This window comes from Microchirus variegatus, assembly GCF_963457635.1.
Source record: "Microchirus variegatus genome assembly, chromosome: 2".
In the NCBI taxonomy this organism is placed as follows: Eukaryota; Metazoa; Chordata; class Actinopteri; order Pleuronectiformes; family Soleidae; genus Microchirus; species Microchirus variegatus.
This window is the reverse complement of record NC_139803.1, coordinates 34,291,369-34,307,162: the sequence shown is the minus strand read 5'-3', so window position 1 is coordinate 34,307,162 and position 15,794 is coordinate 34,291,369. Positions and strand designations below refer to the sequence as shown.

At 45.0% G+C, this 15,794-nt stretch overlaps 3 protein-coding genes across 3 annotated transcripts in view; 2 read left to right on the top strand and 1 right to left on the bottom strand.

Annotated features, from left to right (window-relative positions):
- mnat1 (MNAT1 component of CDK activating kinase) overlaps nt 1–12,424 on the top strand; it is a 33,733-nt gene extending 21,309 nt beyond the window's left edge. Inside the window, exon 9 of the mRNA XM_083904972.1 lies at nt 12,138–12,424. Within this exon, the coding sequence (XP_083761098.1) occupies nt 12,138–12,258 (121 nt within the window). The 3' untranslated portion in view covers nt 12,259–12,424. The remainder of the gene's footprint in view (nt 1–12,137) is intronic.
- A 65-nt stretch (nt 12,425–12,489) lies between these two features.
- On the bottom strand, nt 12,490–15,294 carry trmt5 (tRNA methyltransferase 5). The gene is made up of 5 exons (XM_083904961.1): nt 15,245–15,294; nt 14,542–15,122; nt 13,642–13,766; nt 12,825–13,464; nt 12,490–12,651 (listed from the first exon to the last, which is right to left on the bottom strand). Exons 1-5 carry the CDS (start codon nt 15,250–15,252, stop codon nt 12,590–12,592), a joined length of 1,416 nt encoding a protein of 471 aa, XP_083761087.1. The 5' UTR covers nt 15,253–15,294; the 3' UTR covers nt 12,490–12,589.
- Nucleotides 15,295–15,496: 202 nt separating this feature from the next.
- Nucleotides 15,497–15,794, top strand: part of slc38a6 (solute carrier family 38 member 6) — a gene marked incomplete at its 3' end in the record, with an annotated part of 9,179 nt that continues 8,881 nt past the window's right edge. The window contains 1 exon segment of the mRNA XM_083906758.1: nt 15,497–15,685. Within this exon segment, the coding sequence (XP_083762884.1) occupies nt 15,593–15,685 (93 nt within the window). The 5' untranslated portion in view covers nt 15,497–15,592.

Sequence of the window (15,794 nt, the reverse complement as noted above, 5' to 3'; positions counted from 1 at the left end):
ATTAAAAACCAGACGTTTGCAGCTAGAATAGTCGTTAAGCACATTAACAATGTAGAGTGTATTTCTGATTCATTTAATGTTATATTCATTGGAAAAAAGTCTGCTTAGCTTAAGTGTATTGTCAGGGTTTTGATGTCGGTTTAGAGAGTCCGACTCTTCTCTGATTAACTGGGAGCAAATGAGAGGGAGAGAGAGAAACAACCATCGCCCTGCCACAAGTCGCCACAGTGCCTCTGTAGGAGCGTCCATTAACACACACAGGAAGTGCTTTCTCCGACAGCCCCTTTGGGCCAATCAATCCACGACGCCATTGGTCCGGTCCTCACCGAATGTAAGCTATCCATCAGACAGCCCAGCGCCCAGCCGTCTGCACTGCAGCTGGCTGGCACTAAAACCTGCCCACACACTGAGGTCAGCCTGTGTTTATTGGGTGATCGTCGCACAACGGGGTCATATTATGTTTTTTAGGTAAGAGCAGTGCCTTGCAGGCAGCACTGCTTCACACTAATCTTAATTCTGAAGACATTGTTTACATGCTTTGATGAGGATTTTCTCATTATCAGCTTATTGATATTTCCGGTGAACGGTATAAACAAACATTTACCTTTTCACCTGGAAATGTGAAAGATTTTCTTCAGTATTGGAGAATAACTGGCACTTATTTACATTATGTATTCAGGGAAGTGCTGAGGTCCTGCTTCTTTTGGCCAGGCTGATCAATATGCAGATGAAACACATCTCACAATTTTTGCCGCATGCAGAGAGCACAGAGGAGGAGGGGGGGTGGGGGTGGTGGTGGTGGGGGTTTAGGGTGTCAGCAGTTCAGGGGTCTAGGAGGACCGATGTTGGAGAGGAACTGCTTTGCCACAGAGATAAATGAGGTTCAGTTCTGGAACACCCGTCCCACTGGTGCAGACCACAGGCAGTGACACAGTCAGGCCCTGTTCACGCAAACCACAACTCCCAAGATGCAGTGTGTTTTTAAGTAAAAGCAAGGAATAGTGCTGACACTTCTGATTCGGCTAAGGTTGAGGATTTTAGTGCATGCTTGCCCATGTACGCGTAGATGCACAAACAGACGGTCTTGCTTAAAGCTGCTGTACATTTTGAGTCATGCACACTAGAGCTGAAACGAACGATTATTTTCTCGATTAATCGATTGGTCCAAAAAATCGTTGATCATTGTTTGTCAAACCTGGAAATGACAATGTTTTTGAACGTCTTGTTTTGTCCACAAACCAAAAATGATTCAGTTTTAATGATTTCTTTGTTTTATGGAGCAAAGAAGCAAAGAAAGTATTCACATTTAAGAAGCTAAAACAATCAGTAATCTTGTTTTAATGATACAACCGTCTCAGTATTTTTTGCCACAATGTAACTTGTGTGATGTAGTAAATATTCACAAACGCGTATGTGAGGAGAGAGAGAATGCAGACAGTGTTGAGAAGGTGAAAAGTGAGTCCCCTGGGTAGAGCTAGAGTTTGACTACAGCTCCAGTCCTATGACCTGTGAAGGGAATGTGTGAGGAGATGTGGATTTGCCTGCGTATGAATGAGGTGAAAGGGACTAAAAATGGAGGCAGGAACTTGTTTTAAAACAAGGCTGTTTGTCTTGGTCAAGGCCCACAGTGACAGCAGCACCACTGGTGATTTGTCTTGAGCACAGCCTTCAAGTGAGACAAGCGAGTTGAGCTAATACACCCCTCCTTGGTATCCCCCTGGGGCCTTAGGGTCTGGTCTCTTGCAGGGGGATGTCCAGTCAACACAGGACTCACTGGAGCCATGCGTTTTATTTCAACTTGCCCTTCTCAGTCTCAGTTTCGGAGTCTTTTTCTTCCTGTCCCTTTGCCCCCCAAAAACAAACCGCAGGAGTGCTGCACGGCTGCCAGGAAAAAGAAGTTCCATGCCTCTTTTGCTGTCTTTCTCGCTCTCTCTCTCTCCGTCAGCTGTACCTGAATAAATACGGGCTGAGCTGAGCACTTTTATTAAAGACAGATGCCTCAATACTGGAGCAGAGTATGTGCCAAATATGTCCATTCAACTTCCCCCCTTCACACACACATACAGTGCATATCAAATGCTCCTCCCCTGATGTGCATAGGTGCTTATGATTTACCACAGATGATAGGACCCTGACTGTGTGAGGTTTCTTTAATGGCTGTGTAGTGCTGTCCATCTCGTTGACTGGCACCTACCCAGAACCATGCGTGAGCCCCAAGAATTACGAGCAGACGATGAATGTAACACTGCAGCTCATTCACCAAAATGTCCTGCCATTGCTCTTTTGCTTCTGAACAGTAAAAGCCTTCAATAAACAAAATCAAAGTCGAAGTAAATACTGCTTTCGAGACCGAAACAGAAACATATGAGGTTTATGTTGACATGGCTGTGACATGAATCCCCAACACACAGCAGCCAGAGACTGAAGCGGCAGCTGATTTAACCCCCCACCACCCCCACCACCTCCTCGTACTGATAGACATAACCTGAATGGAAGCATGTTATGCCTCCATTATTGTTCAAATAAGTCTGTTTATGGACTTGAGTTAATGTAAATACACGATCACGACCTCAGAGAAAAACACTTTTTTTTTCCGTTTGCATGTGTGTGTGTGTATACATGAGCATCTGGATCGAAGATTGTTCTCTACAAGAATAGTTTTTGAGCTCTGCCTGTGTAGCCGATGAAAGACCAACAGGGATCTTGGACAAGGACAAATCATGCAGGGGGGGAGGAAATAGGGGGAAAGAGAAACTGGCTGCAGAGCATTGAAAATTTTGACTCAAACCTCAAGTGCTGACAATGAAAGCTCGCCAGAATAGTTGTTTGTGTTGGCCCCGTTGCCCTGAAATTAGCCCATCTCTCTCTGACAGAGCTTGCTCAATGCACTTCACTAAAATGCCAGTGTGTGTATAATATTTTTTAAATTCATTCTCCTGCCCCCATTCTGCATTGCTTTCTGTATTTGGAAAAAAAACGAAGGTCTTCAGATGGGAGCACTCGTCATGCATGTGCATCTTGTTGGTGGGGGTGAAGGAGTGTTTAGTCTGGGGCTCGTCTCTCGGGGACACACTACTCTGCATGAGGAAGTGGGTCTCACCTAAACAGACCGGCTGAAGGGTTAAAGTGATCGGTTAGTTTGCTGTGACCATAATACCTGAACATGGAGGTCAAGCACTCATTTCCATCCCTGGAACCTCCCCCCTAAGTCTTCATTTAAAGTGACTCAATCTTTTTTACGTTCACAGTGCAAACACATGAACTCACAGAAGTAATACATAAATCACCTGTGCTCACACACACATAGAGAGTCGCTATGTTTAACATGTACTTAAAGGACGCCTGCTCACTGTTCTGGTTGAGAGCCAAGGGTTAATGGGTCTCTGAGTGATGCTCTCCTCATGCCTGTGTTCTTTAGCTTCCCTTGGCGTCCGAGTGTTTATGTGAATGGTGTGTGTCTGTTTGTTTGTTTGTTTTTGTGTGTGTGTGTGTTGGCTTATACTGCATGTTAAGTGCTTTGGAAGGAAGGAGGGAGGGAGGGAGGGAGGGAGGTATCTAGAAGAGTCAGTGGTGCCATACAGCCTGTAGTTCCTGGCAGCAGCAGTTTTTTGCTAACATCTCCCTGCCGTATTGGGCTGACTCCAGGTCTCAGCTCTCCATCTTTCCAGCTCCGGCCACGCTGGCCAAGAGCACTACCAGTGACCCTGGATTTGGCACTGGTCGTCGGCAGGATGACTAAACATGGTCTGTAGAGTACTCTTGAATCCATTTCTGCCATCACTACATTAGAGAATATGAGGTTTCAATTGCATACAAATCATTCTTTCCTTCCCCTGCTTTCCCCCCTTCTCTCACTCTGTGAAGAAAGTGCAAGTCAGCCATGTTATTTTTTTCTTTTTCACTCCATATGCAGGGAACAACCAATCTGGAGGAAGTTCTAGAAATTATCAGGAATACACTACCGTTCAAAAGTTTGGGGTCACTTAGAAATGTCCTTATTTTTGAAGGAATGTTGTATTCATTTGTTGCACTGAATATAACATTAAATGAATCAGAAATACACTATACATTGTTAATGTGGTTAACGACTATTCTAGCTGCAAACATACTGAAAACCCTTGTGCAATGATGTTAGCACAGCTGAAAACAGTTTTGCTGGTTCTTTGACAAAAGGGCACAATTATTATTTAGAATAAAAATCATTATTTCTAATCTTGTCAATGTCTTGACTATATTTTCTATTCATTTTGCAACTCTTTTGATGAATAAAAGTGTGACTTTTAATGGAAAACACAAGCAAATTGTAGAGGTGACCCCAAACTTTTGAACGGTAGTGTAGCTTTTCCATGTATCCCCGGTTCTCTTGATCCCTGCAGGGCACATATCCATCTGATGGCTTTGCAAGAGGGAAGGTCAGGGGTCACTGACCGCAGGGGACCCGGGGTGCAGCAGCGGAACGTCAGAGTGCTCCGAGTGATGGGAGCAGAGTGATGGCACCTTAGAGAGATGGGTCTCGTATTCTGGGCTTCAAATAGTCATGCACTCTAACACTCTCACACAAACATGGCTTTGATGCTTAAGTTATGAGCTGGAGACTGAGGCGCCGGTTAGCATGACCTTAGATGAACTCCCTCAAGAGCACCAAACAGTCTTTGATCTTCTTGTACTTCTATTAGATAATGTCTCAAGGCGCATATTTTGCTTTTGTTCGGCCAATTAAAATATCGTGCAATGCTGCCAAATAGACCCATTTATGGGAAATGGTTTATTTGGCTCTTGCACAACAATAGGGCTTTCCCTGAAATACTTTGGGGTTGCCACCATAGCCAAGACCTAAAGCTGAACTTGGTTTCTCAGATATCCGATATCCTCTATTCTTCAGTGTTACACACTCATTGCGCGTGGCAGTGTCTTGTGTTACTGGAGCCAACATGGCCAGTAACCATAGCCTTCAGTGGTGTGCTTGTCTGACCATTTAAGTGTTTTCATAGCTCTAGATCTGATCGCTTGACTGCAGACATGGGACTCATAGATTGGACATTTGCATAGCCAAAAGAGTGTGCAGTCAACATAAAGGTGTGGAGGCTTGAGTCTAGCTATTTGACTTGCAAAACCGTCTTTGTCAACAGGATGCACCATCTACACAGCATATAGCCACTGCCTTGCCTTGGTGCTTTGTACTATAGGCGATTTCTTTCCTCGTTACTAACTAGATCAGAAATAGAGTGGAGCGTGGCCGCTGTCCTCCTGCCCCCCCCCCCCCCCCCACCCAGGCCATTATCCCGTCAGTCTCAGTAAACAGACCATTAACGGACAGAGTTGGTGGAGGCCAGATCACTATTGTTTTCCCTACCATAGATCTGTGCAAATATTGATCCTCTCTTGAAGTACAAATCAAAATAAGCACACACTGTACTCAACTAGAGGCTTTTTACTTGTGGGTGAGTCACTTCTGACCCAAAGAAAGCAGGGCAGAAACAGGAGGAGCATTCCAGAGTGACAGGGCAGGAGGTACATTTGTCCACTGTGTATTCTGGTCAGCTGAAACAGATCTAGCTTCTCAGTGTTATTGTTTTCCTCTGTGGGGTCGTGTACCAGACAGACCAGCAGTCTCCTTGTCAGTGAGTCACCAGCGGGCAGGGAACTCCGAGGACACCGGCCTCTGTAGCACGTTTATTTGTGTCACAGCCTAGAGGCAGCAGGGTCAACACCCAGCAGCAAACGGTGAGGAGACGTCTCTTTGACTATTTTAACATACACTGATCTTTGTAGAAGTTTGCTGCATGCTTTGATTCTGGAGCCTAGATACACAAACCGAGGATGTGTGCACTTTTCACACAAAGACACACAGGCTTAGATTTGCTTCTCCTCTGCTCCTCATCCCTGGGGCAAAGGGCCTGTCAATGTATTGGAGGATTAGTTGGCTCATTTTCTTGAAAACAAACTCCCGTCATGTGGAGCTTGAGTGTATAGACCTGCCATGTACACCTCATGGAAGGAGGTACTTCCTCACTCGGATGTATGAATTATCACCCTCCTCCCTGCTGTACCTGTCTCAGTCTTTTTGTCCCTCCCCCCTATATTTGTTTCCCATCTTTCTCAATGATTGAAATCTCCTTTGCCTCTCCCCAGTGCTTGAGGTGCATCAGTAACTGATACCTGTGTAGGCGAATCCCCCCCTGGGAAAACTCTATTCTTCCTCTGTGTATCGGTGCTCTATTCCCAGAATGTTACATCCAAATGTCAAGGCTCTTTAGCTGTGTGTGTGCTCGTATGGGTGTGCCTTGTGCTTGCAGCCCATTCACTGGACAGCATATGTCTTTCCATTGTTTACGGCCCCATTTGGCTAACGACGACACTGATGTCATGTCATTATCCTCCCTCTCATTCCAGTTCGCCTCACTCCTCCTTCCTCTAAGCTCTCCGGGGGGGCAGAGTGATCAAGTGGCAGCTCAGGAGACGAAAGAAAGATGCTCTCTCTGTATCAAGTAGCTTGCCGTGGTGGTGTGTGATGCCACTCCATCCCCGTAGGGCTGCTGCAGATAGGTGTGAAACCAGTGGCAGGACCAGTCAGCCAGCCTCTACTGCCCCCAGCAGGTTAGACAGATGAAGTGCAGGGTCGAGACCCAAGTATGCTTTGAATGAGTGGTGACAGGTGTCTCTTAAAGCACTATATACACAACCATTCAAGAGTTTGGGGTCACTTAGAAATGTCCTTGTTTTTGAAGGAAAGACACTTTTTTCCAATGAATGTAACATTGAATGAATCAGAAATACACTATACATTGTTAATGTGGTAAACGACTATTCTCGCTGCAAACGTCTGGTTTTTAATGGAATAAGTACATAGGTGTATAGAGGCCCATTTCCAGCAACCATCTCTCCAGTGTTCCAATTGTGTACATTGTGTTTGCTAATTGCGTTAATAAGCTATTGGATGATTAGGAAACCCTTGAAAACCCTTGTGCAATTATGTTAGCACAGCTGAAAACAGTGTTGCTGGTTCTTTGGCGAAAGCAAAGTTTGTAGGGCAAAATTATTATTTAGAAAAAAAACGGCTATATTTTCTTTTCATTTTGCAACTCTTTTGATGAATAAAAGTGTGACTTTTAATGGAAAACACAAAAAAAATTGTATAGGTGACCCCTAACTTTTAAACAGTAGTGCAGATGAGTTTAGGCACGAGTAGCACACTCCTGCAATGCGGAAATCAACCAAACAAGCGTACAACTCACCTCATTATCACAATTACTGACGAGCTGCCGTCATTAGAGCAACTTATAGAACGCGGCATGAGAATGTATTTCTATAAGTGTTAATGTCATGTGCTTCTGTTAACACTCTAAACATGTTCTCCCCTTAAGTGTCAGTGATACGCACCTCAGTGGTACAGGCAGAGACAGACTCGGCCTGTCAGTGGTGATGATAAGACGCGCGATAACAGATAAGGAGTCTGTCGGGCTTATGAGGATATGAGGTAACTGTACAGAGTGGCCCCTCCGTAGCACGACTTGAGGTAATCTGGTGGATGGTGGGCAGGCTAATGGCTGAGGATCTCTCTCTCTCTCTCTCTCTCACTCACACACGCATACGTCCCAGAGGAAGCGGTATTCAGTGGAAGAGTGTGACCCATGACCCATGGTGAAGAAAGACGGCTGTTGACAGATATAGTATACCTGTGAGAGTCCTCTGTGTTTGCCTTGTCTGCGGGGGTTTTTGTTTCGAGACCGCAGCTTGGACCAATTCACACACTCTCTCCACACGAGTAAACTTCAGCTCCCATCAGTTCGGCGTTTGCACCGATACAAACAAGCTCTGCTCGTAGATAAACATGTAAGTCGTACACATGTGAATTGTGCGGACACACACACACACACACACACATGGGCATAATGTGCACATCCACACAATGCGCTCAGTGTGCTGTGTCTCTCACAGGGGTACATTTTCTCTCAGGGTAGAGTTTAGAGAAGGAGGGGCAGATGGGGCAGCAGTCCTGTGACTGAAACCGGATCTGCCTTAGGAATGCAGGGGGTGTTTTTGGAGGACTGGAGTCTGGGGGTGAAAAGGGGGGGTGACTTGAGGGGTAGGATGGGTGATTAGGGGGTGACAGCTGAGTGCTGACCCCTCTATAATGACAAATCATCTGGCAGGTGTGTGTGCCTCCCCCAACACGCACCCCCCCCACACACCCACCATCATTCCTAGGCCAGGAATCCTCAACCGCTGCCACTGTAGAGCGCTAAAGGAAGACTTCCGGACATTTACTGTACCATTCAGCAGCCCCGTGTTCCTTCAGACTTTGTTCAGATATAGTCCGTCCAGTGCTCGATGGCTTCCCTCTTTTAAGCTCATTCACTACAATAAACATACACTACCGTTAAAAGTTTCGGTCACCTATACAACTTTTTTGTGTTTTCCATTAAAGGTCACACTTTTATTCATCAAAAGAGTTGCAAAATGAATAGAAAATATAGTCAAGACATTGACAAGATTAGAAATAATCATTTTTATTCAAAATAATAATTTTGCCCTTCAAAATTTACTTTCGTCACAAGGGTTTTCTAATCATCCAATAGCCTTCTAATGCGATTAGCAAACCCAATGTACCATTTGAACACTGGTGAGATGGTTGCTGGAAACATATTGTACGTATTCCATTAAAAACCAGACGTTTGCAGCTAGAATAGTCATTTACCACATTAACAATGTATAGAGTGTATTCCTGATTCATTTAACGTTATATTCATTGAGAAAAACTGTTTTTCCTTCAAAAATAAGCACATTTATAAGTGATCCCAAACTTTTGAACGGTATTGTAGCTAATGAGGCTCCAGTCGATCTCAGGTAGGATAAGACCCATCTTACTTTTACTTTGTGGATTAATCAGAATACAGTTTATCTCCTCAAATGTATGAAAGTCAGTGTTTGAGTGACAGCTAAAAACGCCTCTGATTATTTATGCTGTAGAAACAACTGACCCGGGATCAGTGAGGGTGCTATGAATGTGGCAAGGTGCCAAGTCGTAGCCTGGTCTTAGGTCTGTGCTGAGACTTTTGTAGAAAATATCCATTAGATTATTTTCTGTTCCATTGAAGGAGCCAGTTTCTCGTCTTTTGAATTTGCTGTATGGTGAACATGACTGAAAAGTCCAGCCAAACCACTTTTTTTAAGGCTGATTCTGATTCTGCCATTGTCTTGTATGTCAGCACTGTGGTTTAAATGTTGATTAAGCATCGACTTGCAGAAATAACCTCTGCACAATTACAGTCGTTTTTTTGGGGGTTTTTTCCGAGGCTCTTCTTAATCCAATTCCATCCAACACGTGGAGTCTAGACAAGAGGCCCAAAACGATCTGCACCTCCATCTGATATCTACTTTTTTTTTTTTTTTCCCCTTCCGAGTTCCAGCCCCTGCAGCTATTTCCCTCAAGAGGCAAAACATCTCCCTCTATTCCGCAGCAGCATCACCGATCCAAACACAAAGAGGGAGCCACACATTCTCAGCTGGAACTCACACGGAAACCCGGTGGAACATTTTGCCACTTATCTTTTCACTTTGAATTAGAGACCGGGCTCTGTGGCGTTTTCCAACCAGCGTGAGCGAGGCAATGCTCGCGTTGTTCCGTCAGGAAAAAAAATCTTTGATCGTTTATTAGCATGAACAGGAGACATTGCCCAGGTATTAAGATTTCCAGACTCAAGTGGAAAAACGCTGTTATTGCAGTGGTGCAGCTTTGATCCAGCTGCACATGGAGTATGGGACGAGTAGAAAAAATCGCTTCATCTTGTGCTGTGCTTTTGAGAATATAAACACAGATGATTCCAAAGGATTATTACGGTTATTCATTCCCAGTGTGTGTACAGTATATTAAAATGAGAACCAGTCTGACACACATCTCCATACTCTGTTATTCCGTTGTCCTCATCACCTGCACTCCTCTTTTCCCGCCCCCCGCCCCCCCCCCTTAAGCGACATAATGGGCCAGTCCAAAGTGACCCATATTTACCCAATAATACGAGGCTTTGAAAAGACCCATATCGAGTTGCAGCTAATGCTCCAGTGGGGCCTGGAGAGTGAAAGATGTTACCGGCTGAAATGGCTTGGGTTTCAGGGCCCTGCGAACAAAAGACAGTCCAGTCCTTGGAGAGAAAGGGAGAACGAGGGAACGGGGGGGGAGATGGGGTGGGGAGAGCGTGGAGAGTGTTAATGCACACAGTGAAACAGTAGCGTCAGAGGGTCTCGAAGCATCTGTTACAGGGCGGTACTGTGTGTGTGTCTGTCTGTATCTCATTTTGTGATTGAAGGCGGTGTAAAGCGTCTGTTTTTGTAGTGTACTCAAACATTTCTTGTTGTTGCACGTCTTTCGGTGTCAGTCCGCTTTTAATTTGTCAGCGTCGTCAAGTACGGTCATGTGAAAAGAGTCGTGTTTTCAGCTTTCGTGAACATGTAGAAGCCGGGAAAAAAAACGTATCGGGTCTTTACAGGAAGACGCGGATACAGCAGCTGAGTTAATGGAGCAGAACTGAACTAACCCCGGGTGTTAGGGGTGAGGAAAGGGCAGACGGGGTTGGTTTAAGAGAAGAGGGTTTTTGATGATGATACCCAAAGGTGATTTCACCTCGTATCCTCCCCTCTTTTTCTACTTCCCACCCCTCCACCGACGCTCCTCACCCTCTTCCTCCCTCTCCTTCATGTTCTCTTTCTGCTCTCTTGCTCTCTCTCTCCCTCCTTAGGGGCAGGCAGGTATAAAGTTACACAGAGCTCTCAGCTTTCTTGGAAGGAATGACCACATGAGTAGCTTGGGGATTAGATTAGCAGGAAGAGCAGACTTAGCCAGGCTGTAAATAGCCCACTTTTTTCACCATTAAAAAGGCCCAGTACAACATAATCAATAGATAGCACTCATCTCATGCAGGAAGCCATACGAGAAGACCTCCCTCAAGTGCTCTGAAGGACAGGCTACAGCAGCTTGGACCTAATGAAGTTATTATTAATCACTGAGCCTCCTGTTTTGAACTTGCGTGTTGTTTCTCTAGTGGGTGATGAGTGGTCTTTGTGTGCGGGACCTGACTGACATCTCGCGCTGCTCATCTTCTCACTTTCACCGTCCGTTATAAAACATGACAAGGTCATCTCCTGCGCGTCCTATTCACGAATGCTTGATTAAATACCTTTTTTTTTTTTTTTGTTATAAGGAAATTACCGAACTGTTTTGAAGAATCATAAACACATCAAAGCAGAAATAAGATACATTCAGCGAGCAGTCTCACCAACACCTTTTTGTGCATGGCCATCTCGCACACACACACACACACACACATACACACATGAGCCTCAGCTCTCAGTCTGTCTCCCCACAGGTGTTGGGTTACTGTGTAAAGCAGTTTGAATGAGCACTGAAATCACAGAGGACTGTCTGTGCTCTTGATTTCCATTTCACTTTGAAGTTTCCCTGGCTCACAGGAACAAGGGCCACGAAGCCAGACTCGTGTGAGGGCTTTAGACGTCTCTGCTCAGGCTATGATTTCTGCAGGGTGGGTGTGTGTGTGTGAGAGGGGTTGGGGGGGAGACAGTATTGTGTTGTCTCAGTTGTTGGAGGACTTTGCTTTATTAGCTTTGCTGTCAGGTGATGCAAGAAAGCTGCACAGAACATGGCAATTTTTTTGATGGCAGACAACTTAGGAGGAAGGATTAAAGTGGCTGCGCAGGTTAGAGACAGAACAGCTCAACTGTTCCATCTGTGCCCCCAATGTGAAAATAAACACTGACTTTTGGCTTTTCTTTAGAACCTGAAAAGGGTCTTTGGCAGCGTACATCTGTAAGCACTTAAAAAATAAAAAGACACCTATAATACTTTAATAGAGGTGTGTTGGAGAGGCTTTTAGGCACAAGGTGTTCCAGTGTTAATGTGTGTATGTCTCGACGTTGATCTCATCAAAGAGCCAGAGTGTTCCAGAGAGCCAGGAAAAATAACTTCAAGTGTGGATTTAATGAAGAATAAACTTGCCCTCACGTTTCCCCTCACACTAACCACTTTTTTTTGATGAAAGCAGCTCTCAGGGCTGCCAGTCTGTCACATTATTTACAAAATACCTCACTCCTGTTACTGACCACGGCTCTCTGTGTGTTCTCAGGTATCTGAACCACGTGCGCGGCGCCATGCCTCAGGACACAGCTGGAGGATACTCCTCGGCTTTGGCGTGTCATCGAGCCATTCAGGACGCTTTCAACGGGCTGTTTCCTCTGAAAGCCTAACGGTAGCTGCTAGATAGAAATGTGAAGGAACGGAATATAAATGCTGCGCTGCTGCGACTATGAAGAGCTGCTGTGGTCGGTAGACATGTTTTTTGTTAAAGATGTATATAAGTTTTTATATTTTGTGTTAATTTTATATTGAAATAAATCACGGGTTGAAAACTGAGTATCTTGTCATTTTACGGGTTTATTTAAAAATGTGTGAGCAAAATGATATGAAAAGAAGGGGATAACCAAAGTTTGCTTTTTTAGATTAAACATCTGTAACTCATGAAATATTTCTTTCTTTTTTCTTTTTTTAAACGAAAGCTTCCAACTAAAAGAGTGCATCTTATGTTGAATCTGTAGTTTCTTCACACTTCTGTCTCTTTGGGGCTGGTTCTCCTGAAGACTCTGTGGACATAGAAAAACACATTTGGAGGTAAACAAAGGTCTATGTGGCAATAGACTAAAGCATACACAGAATTTACATACTGATAGAGTGATACGTTGAACTTATTCCTGCAACTAAAATAAATATTTCCATATTCAAATTCATTTTTAGCATGACAAATAATACAGCTCACCTGTCTGTTCGTTGCTGCTGCCAAAGAGGACCTCTTTAGGGAGTGTAAACCTCACACACATCATGTCCTTGTTGGGCGCTACGTTACGCACAAAATGCACAGAGCATCTGTTATCCAGGGAGAATCCGAGGCTGCGCGACGCCCTCCTCACCACATCTGTCTCGGAGTCGTCGTCTTTAGAGAAGCCGTAGCAGTAAACCGTGGGTAGATGGTCATCAGAGGGAGCCTGCTCCTGCAAGAGACCTCGAAATGCATCCAGAAACTCCAAAGCCAAGGCCGGCAAGTTCATCACCACGTGAACGCTGCCTTTTTCCTTCAACAGCGCAGGCAGCTCCTGCTTCACAGGTCCCTGGATGAAAGCTCTGCCGTCCAGGTTGAACGTCTGGACTTTGCTCTCCACCTTGTTGAGTTTGCGGTTGTGCTGCAGCCATCGGTGCGACTCTGGGTTGAGGTCGTTGGCGAACACGCTGGCGCCCGAGCGTGCGGCGGGGATGGCGAAGGGTCCCACGCCAGCAAACACGTCGAAAACGGTGTCGCCGCGTTTGACGAGCTCCACCACACGCTGGTGCTCCGTGCTCAGCCGGGAGTTCCAGTACACGCGGGAAAAATCAAACTCGTAAGTCACCCCGTTTTCTTTCACCTGCAACACACAGACCAACGACACGAGCATCAAAAACTGTTCGAATTACATCCGATAAACAGTGTCACACTTAAAATATTGTGGTATTTTACTGTATTAATATTCTCTCACAGCTTTAATGTATTTTGTGTGTGCACAAATAACATCAGATTATTCTGTATCTGTTCTATAACTTACTTTGGCAACCATGTTCTCCTCTCCGGCCATCACCTCCATCTTAAAGTTGCGGTACGTTGAGTCAATTGTGTTGGTCTTGTTGACCACACAGGTCACACTGGGGTTTTTGTCCATGATAACTTGACCTACAGAAAGAAGCATCAGACTTGTTGAGACAAAGAGTTGAACTCCCTAAACCTGATATTTTTCTTTATGAATTAAATTGTGAAATATAATAGAGATAGAGATTTATAAAGCACACTGTTTGTAAACTGTTCTCTTTGTCTTTCCCATGTCACCATGATGTGACTGATCAACTGTATACCTCTGTAATCAATACTACAGTTCTGCACATCAGCCTTGTTCTTGAAAGTTGGTACCACTACACTTCATTCATTTTCCATTCCACAGGCATGTTCTCGCTCTCCAGGATTGTGTTACACAATCTGATCAAAAAGTCCACTGCTCTCTCTCCTGATATCTCCAGAACTCCACAGGTATGTCATCTGCACCGCCTTTCCACTCATGTTTAATATAATGTATCGTTACTGTTTTTTATCATTACTTTTAATTACTGAAGTTTAAACTAAAAAAACAGTTTACCATCATTTGATGAAGATGTTACTGTTGACAAAAAACAGGAATATGTGCCACGGACTTTAGGGGTCAGGAGGTATTTTGTTTACTATGTGGAGGCAAAATTTTCAGGTTAAAACAGGTGGATCATTTGCCAATTCCAGCTTTTATGATCTTAGCCGATACATATCCTTGCCATAAATCTACTCATAACATCAAAAGTTAGTCATTTTTCAGATTTAAGAAGAACACGTTCAGTGGTCACTTTTTGCACAAGCAAAAGACAAACTATCATCTCTCCAGTCGCGTGCCTGTATCACACATTACTATATGTGTGCATCTCACCTATGAGGTTCTTGTACGGCAGCTGGTGTTCCCTCAGGTTCATGTGTGCGATGTGTCCCACCCGGCTGAACCCAGAGGTCACATCCTGGCCCAGAGGCAGCACAGCCTCCAGCACTTCTTCGCTCTTCAGGTTGTCGTAGGTCAGCTGCAGCTCATGAGACACAAGCTCCCCATCAACGCCGAAAGACCTCAGAGCCTCAGCTTCAGCCTCAGAGAAGGAGCTTTTTGAGGAAACTCTGTGAGGGTCCAACAGGACTAGACGGAAGTCCCCACTGTCTTCTGTATCTTGTACCACTCTGGACAATCCTGGGCGCTGAATGGCGGACTTCTTCAGGCTCTTCATCACTTTGTTCAAGACCCTCGTGGGCACCCGTAGAGCTGGGACAGAAATGGTCTGTGTGAAGGCTTCTTTGTCCAGCGAGGTCATACCTCGAACCCCTGAAGGCGCCTGGTAAAGTTTTGGCTCCATTATGGGCTTCAAAGCAGAGTCAGCACAGAAGGAGGCTGCAGAACACAGGCTCCGGCGCACAGCAGCAGCAGCGGGTTTTAGGTTTCTGAGAGTTACAACTCCGACCAGGAGTCTGAAATAGAAGCGTAAATGTGAAACAAACACATTTGAACTGCAAAGCAAACGTTGTATTTAACACAAAAGCTCAAAAAGTCACAACCATGCTCTAATTATGGAGTAAAATTCAGCTCAGACCTTGACATCCTCCGTTTCCAACCATGGATGTTTTCAACCTGCAGGTCGGGCACGCTTGATTTGCGTCATCATTGTTGGACCACATGTCGCTGCTGATTGGTCAGAGGAGGATAGAGCTCATTCCTGATTGGACGCTCGGTTCTCTGGCGTTTTTTCATGCGACGGAAGTGGGTGGCACGTGACGCGGTGGGCAGTCAACAACAACAACAGTGAGCAGCGAATGAGTTTATCCCGAGTGGATTCAACCGTGATTTGACGTGAAGTGGAGCGGTTAAAAGTGGCGACACGGAGCAGCGAGTGTTAGTAGACTGTAGTTAGTTCACGGTGTGTAGTTTCCCCGAGTAGAAAATGAGTGTTAACGGACATGGACGCCCAGCTTCATACAGCGAGTACACCGCCGTGGACAGTGAAGACGGTGAAACTTCTCCTTTACTATCAAATGTAAGTGTAAAAACGTCACTCGTCTCTCGTGTTACAGACAACGAATTGTGCTTCAGTCTGAACATTTGGAGTTTTTATGTATTCATGTTACAATATTTGCTCTCTGGTG